A 7880-nucleotide genomic window follows, 5' to 3' on the forward strand; every position below is an offset into this window, starting at 1 on the left:
TTCAAGTTTCCGGTTCCAGCCTGAATCATGTGTAACTGAGATCCATGAATTTCATCTAAATAATCTTCACAAATAATTTCTTCAAACTGTTTATTTCATTTCTCTTGCTTTGTGGTCATTTTTCAAATGAAGCAACAAACTTTTAATCATTTCAAATGATACCTTATGAGTCCAGTGATGGACAGGAGATGACACATTCCTTCATACTCACAGAGTACACAATCAACAAAATTACAAATTACTGCCTGCCAGTGGCTCACCCATAAGTAATGGTTATCATGATTATCATGCTTGTGAATTTCAAGGTACTACTGTTTGTTCTTTACATAAATCTCGAAAGGGTAAATAGAGCAATTTTTTGTGACTATACAGCCAATGATGCCAGCAAAAAAGCCCTGATACTCTTCTTTTATGAGAGAGAATTGAGAACTGAGCTTATATATACAGTGTGTGTGTGTCACCTCAATGTTAAATTGGAGTTTTTTTAATGAAAAGAATTTATAGTTGTAACACCATCCTATTGTGATGAGGGCTTGGAGATAATGCTACTGCAAATGTGAGAAGAAAGAGAGGTTTATTGTTGCCTAAAGCTTCAGAAATAAATCTAAAGCAATCTCAAAGGAAGACTCCTCCATGAATGACCTGCTCTATTTTGTGCTCTTTTCTGTTGCTATTTTAAGATACTATTTTGTTATTGCTAAGAGCCAGTCCAAATCTGATCAGCAGAGGTTTCTCAAGAGAATGGGGGTGTGCTTTTTATCTTTGGAATTGTTCAGTTTATCTTTAACTTTAAACTGTCTCGGGGTAATTAGCTTGATTTGATGCTTTAATAGAAAGTAATCCTCAAAACTCTTAATACAGGAAAAAACTGATAACAGAAAAAAGGGAAAGATAATGAAAAATTGCTGTTAATTTTCTCACTCTTAAAGAGTACCAAATGATAAATTTTACTTGCTCATAAAGTTGTTATCTGTCTGTAGAATACATATAGGAATATGGAAATAAACAAAAAGAACAAATAATCAATAACAATAAGCCTCAAGTTTAGTAAAGTTTTATATGCCCTAAAAAATGTAATCTTACAGATTATGATCTTTTAGAAACACTTTTATTCATGCTTATTTTTACCATGTCAACAATTGTGCCAACTGCACCTTGTGTGTATGTCTGATAAGAAGTAGAAATATTAATTTATGAGTTACTATAATGAAACCAATGGTTTTCCTACTGATAGAAATGTGTTTGAAGTCATATGAAACAAAATTTTCTTTTTGTTGCCCTCTTAAATAGTTTTTATTCAGATAATAATTTATGGTGTTGATCTTGGAGAAGTCAACAGTTTATAGAAGACTCACCTTCTCCCACCTCTGAAATTTGTCAAACTCCTCTCTGGGGGTTGACCAATCTTTAAAGATGGAAACCATCTTGTTCAGTGCTTTTCCAATGCTCTTGTTGGAGTTGTAGGAGTTATGTGGCTCTTCCAACTCCCTCTGGTGAGCTGAGGGCATAGGGACATGGCTAGCTTTTCCTTATACCCATCAGCCACAACAGCATTTAAGTAATTTATTTGTTTACAGTCTGGGTAAGGTATTATTTTATAAAGTTTCCACAGAAAAATAGGGTTTGAAAAATGTTGATCCAGTTCAAAACTTTCAAGTTATACAACATATCTCCAGTTATAAGCTAGTCTGTGGCAGAATCAGGACCAGATATTTATTTGAATACTTGTTTTATCCATCTTCTCCTCTTTCCCTCCCTCCCTCCCTCCCTTCCTTCCTTCCATCCTTCCTGTAATTTGTTTGCCAAATATTAAACACATCATATTTGACAAGTACATTACTTGACACAGAAAGCACTGAGATCTAGTGGAAAAAGATGCACAATAAACAAATAATTCACAAAACAATATGGTGAGTGCTATAACAAAATAAGAAAAAGAGACCTTGAGCACATAGATGACTAGATTACTGTAAGATAAGAAATAACCTTTTCCAACTCATAGTACAGTGGTTAAGCATTTGAACTCTGCAATCAGATTTGCTTTCAAATCTCTTCACCACTGATTAGCTGCATGACCTTTGATAAGTTCCTTAATGTGAATTGATTCATAATGCCTAGAGAAGGCAGATGCAATCAGACAAGTACTACCTCTTCTCCCTACTTATAAATCCATGAGGATGTCTATTTACCTACCCTGCTTCTCCCTTTTTGTGAGGGAGGCGTATAGTATTCCCCTCTAAAGCTAATGCCATTACTAGAGCTCTAGACTTCATCCTCTGTACCAACTCAAAAACTGTTCCTCTTCATTCATTCTTTTTCTCTTTTTCATCATTTGTTTCTCCTCTTCTACCCGTACACTCCTGTTTAGCAAAAATGCCTTAACAGCATCCATTGTAAAATCCCATAAACCCACATCTCTCCTCAGCTACTGCCCATTTCTCTGCTCCTCCTCACAGCAGTATTTCTCAAATATTGCTTGAAATATATACTTATAGTCTTCATGTCCTCATATCACATTTTTTCTTAACTCTTAATATACTAGGAAAAACAATCATCGCCATTTATCATTGGGATCTAATGGACTATCATTTATTTAAAATACTTTGTTATTTTTGCAACTACTTTAAAGAAAGAAGAATAAAGGGATAGTGAAAATTGACTTTATGTAAAAATTATAATAAGCATTAAACATAGAAAATTTCTCTGTATCAAATAATTTTTGATACAAGCACTTCATTAAAGATAAAAGAAGGTTGTCACATGCTCTTCTAGCAAAAAAGGATGGTTCAGGTTTTTGTCACAAAAAATTGTATGAAGTCCTTCCTGAATGCTAACACTGTATTTCTTTTTTTATACCGTGAAGTATATTGCTTACACATTTATTCTGGAGTTTGAGAAAATTTGTCTATAAGTTATCATCATCTGAAGGCTCGTAGTCTGATATTTCACTTATATAATCAATTTCACTATCATCATTAGAATCTAGAGTGCTGCTATTCATCTCTTTGTATTCATTTTCATTTTTCTAATATTGGGACATGTCATTTGTGTTTTCTTTTCCATTATGGACAGAAAAAAAAAAATCCAATGCTCAGCTGTGTTCAGTGAAAAGTAAGAATGGGCTACAAAGGTAGTTTTTCCAATCTTTTAAAAATATCTTTTTGAAAGATGATATAATACTTTGCGTGAGAGAATAAGAAAATTGAGAAATGATGATTTGTTTCACCATTGCATTATCCTTTTAGGTGAGTCTAACATTCTTTCATCTTGTCTTAGTTCACCTGGGCTGCTATAACACAATATCTTAGGCTGAGTAACTTACAAACAACAGAATATATTGCTCAAGGTTCTGGAGGCTGGGATGTCCAAGATCAAGGTGCCATCAGATTTCATGTCTGGTGAGGACTCACTCTCTGCTTCATGGGTGGCGCCGTCTTGCTGCATTCTCACATGGTGGAAGGGACGAACAAGCTCCTGTGGGCCTCTTTTATAAGGGTACTAATCCCATTTGTGACCTAATCACCTTCTAAAGGCCCCACTTCTTAAATATTATTGAATTGGGGATTACGTTTCAACATATAAATTTTGGGGGACACAGATATTTGTACCATAGCACATCTTTTTATTTTGTTTTTGTAAAAGTGTACTTGGGAATAATGGATAAATAGTGATTAAATAAATTGTAGGATTATAAAATAGTAAAATGTTTCAAGATATTAGAAACATTAAGATCCTTAAGATTCCATCATGTGTTTTTGATTTATAAAATGTTCCAGTGGATTCATATAGTAATTCAAGTTGACTGAGTTTTATTCTATTAAAAAACAGTAAATATTTTTTGGATTTTTTTGGAAGACCTCTGAGAAAGAATAAAGGTAATGTCAATTCTCACAAACAAAACTGTTCAAAAATGAAACTAAAAAATGAAAATTGGGTCCCATGAACCCTGATTGTATATCGAGGGTTAACCCACTCTTACCAAGCATTCTGCTCTCAACAAATCCAATGGAATAGTCTTTAAGGTCATCAGTAATTTAAGTGTTGACAAAATGTGTAGTCAATTTTGATTTCTCATTGTAATGAATATGTTGAAGGTTCCACATGCTGATTTTACTTTCTTTTTTGAAACCTTGTTCTAAATGACTTCTGTAACATCACACTCACCTAGCAGTTTTCTACCTGTCTCACCAGCTGCTCTTTCTTAATCTCCTACTCCTATTCATCCAGTCTTCTGAACACTGGAGGACCTATGGTCTCTGTCCTCAGCATTCCTCTCCTCTGTATCCGTGGCTTCTGCATCTCTGGATTCAACCAACCACTAATTGAAAATATTTGGGAGAAAAAACAATAAAAAATACTCATACAATAATAAAAATACAAATAAAAACAATACAGTGTAACAGTTATTTGCATGGTATTTACATTGTATTAAGTATTATAAAGAATCCAGGACTAATTTAAAATACACTGGAGGATGGGTGTAGGTTATATGCAGATAAGATGCCATTTTATATAAGGGACTTGAGCATCCTTAGATTTTGGTATCTGCCATGGGTGAAGTGGGGATGGGGGACTGAGGAGTGGTGGGGTGTCCTGGAAACAATCCTCTGCAGATACTGAGGGATGATTGTACTCTCTCTCTCTCTCTCTTTTTTTTTTTAGTGCTGAGTATAATTACAGTTTAATAATATTTCACTTCCAAAATAAAAGTTATTATCGGTGGGACCATGAAATCTCCTAACACTTGATTTTAATACATTGTGCTAATTTTCTAAAACAACTCAGAGGAACCCATATTTATAATGGGTGGAGTATTTTTGAAAAATCTGGCATCAGGTATATTTTATATGTGTGTGTGTGTGTGTGTGTGTGTGTATATAATATATATAAAACACCAAAAATTATATGAACTAAGAAACAGAGCTTGTATATCTTAATACCAGTACTAGAGTGCAGAGTTAGAGACTTGGATTTATAAATGCTTTCCAGTGCCTGGGGTTTGGAAAAGGAGCAGACATCTTGTTTTCAAAACCTGAAGTTTTTCTCAGGACTAAAGTCAAAATCATAATTGCCACAGAGGAAAAAAGGGAAGCTTTTCCCGCTTTAATTGTTCATCTGCGTTGGAAAGTCAGTATCCCTGAGATAGGAACCACTGTAATAAGGAGGGAGTGAATAGGTTCTCCCAAAGGAAGATTGTTTGTTGCTGAATTACGCCTACTGGTCATCAGATGTAAACTTTGCATTTCCCGGCCTAATGCTTGGCAGCACCAAGACGTTTTAGTAATGGTTCATTATAAACCCAACATTCTCCATCTTCATGAGATAACCTGGTCTCCCACTGAATTTCCCTCTCCTTCCTTTCTTGGGCTTCTGCTCTTTGTCTTTCTTCAAGTCTGTGCTTTGCTTCATCAATGTCTCTGATTTTTAAGTTGAAAGTGACATCCTTCCAGAGGCAGTGGGATTCATACTCATTCTGATCTTCCAACTTCCTCACTTTCTTTTTGATTATAGGCAACTTCTTGGTATCTACAAAGACTGTATTTTCCCCTGTTGCATATTTTGCATACATTACACCATTCCATCCCCCTTCAATAGAACAAAAAGACTTCTTGTCACTTGGAGAAAAAAATCTCAGCAGTAATTCTGTGCTTTTGCCCCCATAGAAAGGTTTAGCATGGGTGACGATATTTTCACTATAGCCTGTTTTGGAACAATTAATGTTGCACTCTCCTCCTAATTTCACCCAGGGCACTGTGAGGATAGACCTTCCATAACCATTGGGGAATGTGAGAATGTAATGTTCATCATGGTCTAGACACGAGACACAGACCTGCCCTATGTTGTGCACCCCAATTGGCATTCCAAAGAATTTTGATTTGGTCCAGATATGAGGGTTGAATTGTATCTTCTTGTTAAAACACTCTGCGTAAAAGGCTGAAATGGGTGGATGATGGGAAACCTGCTCAGCCACAAATGTTACACTGTTTTTGGAAACCCTGAGTACTGGTCCTTCTGAAACTAGCTCTATATTCTCTTCAGTATCATTTGGTAATGTTCAATGACACTAAAAGATTTTGCCCAAAATGGGGTTGTATGGCTTTTTGGTGACTGATCCTTTCCTTCCTGCATGAAAAGCTGAGAGGTGCTATTTCACAACCTGAACCATTCGATCCCTGGGATCCTTCTGGTCACTAATGCTTACAAACAGGTCCAGATGTGCAAAAAAGTCTGCATACATTTCTAAAAGAGATCTTGTTTCAAAAATAAATGTTGGAAGAACTACCTTAGTGAGATCCATTCTGAGCCTAACCTGTGACAAGACGTGCATGATAACACTCTTGTGCTCCTCCACTGACCCTGCCTCCCCATCATCGTCTCTATCATCCTGTGTATCAAAAAGGTCAGCATCACTTATTCCATTGGACATAGAAGAATTCGGTGATTCTGTGGTATCTGGGCGCTTCAGACTATTTCCCAACCTGCTGTGTGTCAAAACTGAGGCAGATCTAGAAGAACCTATTAGGTGCTTTGGGGATGAGCTACTTTGATGGAATTCATCAGCATCATAGAACTCATCTTCACTGCTAGAATAAGAAAACTCTGGGACTGTATTTGGAAATAAGTTGTGATGGCTTGGAGAAGTGAGACTGCTACTAGGTGGTGAATGGCCACTGCCTGTACTATTTGGTGTTGAAGTCTGATGATGTCCCAAAGTAGCTAACTGGTAGGGAAGATGGACGCTGCTCTGACTTACACAACTGAGCAGGTTCTGGAGGTAAGATAGTCTGGGAAGGTATTGTGCTAATCACAGGTTCCAAGGGACTAGGCTGATATACTGCATCTATAGGATTAATAGTACTTATAATTCCATCTGCGTGCTTCTCCCCGTTACTCTGGTCTTTAGCAATCTGCAGCAATACAATGCAGTGTTTAATTGATTCTACCATGCTATTTGTTGTCTCTTTGAGAGTTTCAGTTTTCTTTCTCTGTTCATCATCTTTGCAGTTTTGAAGCTTGTCATCAAAAAGCTTTAATTGTTCTATCAAGATTTGTAGGTAAGCTTCAGCCTCAGTAAATTTCTTATCAAAGTCTTGAACACTAGGAACAAATCCTGAATCCAAACCTCCAGGGGGCGTCAGGAAGGAGGCAGAGGGAGCACACACCGCCTGGCTCTGGGCCGGCAGCAGGGACCCTGGGGAACCAGGGGTAGAGACCAGCCCCTCTCCCAGACCCTCGGGGTCTACTCACTCTGCAAGTGGCCAGCAAGAAAGCCATTTGCCAAGGCCTCCGCCCTCTGGCCCTCTGTGCCTCCGGGGGAGGGAGCTGGGGGCTGCTCCGGAGGCGCCCCTTTTCTTCCCCCCTCGATCGATTGGATCCCTGGGCTGCAGTGTAGGCAGTCCAGACAAAGGCTCAGCCTGTCCGATTGTACTCTCTTTTTGTAGATTATTTAATCCAATCCCATGTCTAGGTTAGTGAGCCTGTATTTAGGTATATTGTATTTCATATAGTGCACACTGAACTATTGCATAACCCTCCTCCAGTTGATAGTCTCAATCCTTATGCCTTCTCTATCTCAGCAAATAGCATCACCATTTTCTGTTTCTTGGTACAAATGCTTGTGAATCATCCTTGATTATTCAAAAGTAAATCAGACATCACAGTCTTCAAAATATATATAAGGTATGATAACTCATTACCATCTTCTCTATAATAACTCTAGGCTAAGCCACCACCATCAGCCACCTGGGCCACTTCTAAATACTTTCCAATCTTGCTTTTCTGCAACTGAGTTTCCCATCAGCAGCCAGAGAGAGTTTTCTAAAGACATTCTTACCTCACATTACTCTCCTGCTTAAAGTCATTTAAGGGCTTCCAACTGC

General features: G+C 37.3%; 1 protein-coding gene across 1 annotated transcript; it reads right to left on the minus strand.

The window, feature by feature from the left end:
- Positions 1 to 5251: 5251 nt before the first annotated feature.
- On the minus strand, positions 5252 to 7275 carry LOC138373869 (oxysterol-binding protein-related protein 9-like). The gene is given in 3 exon segments (XM_069456491.1): positions 5252 to 6722; positions 6724 to 7128; positions 7253 to 7275. Coding segments are annotated over 3 exon segments (1899 nt in total).
- Between the last annotated feature and the right edge of the window lie 605 nt (positions 7276 to 7880).

The sequence above is a fragment of the Eulemur rufifrons genome, chromosome 23, assembly GCF_041146395.1.
Source record: "Eulemur rufifrons isolate Redbay chromosome 23, OSU_ERuf_1, whole genome shotgun sequence".
Taxonomy (NCBI): Eukaryota; Metazoa; Chordata; class Mammalia; order Primates; family Lemuridae; genus Eulemur; species Eulemur rufifrons.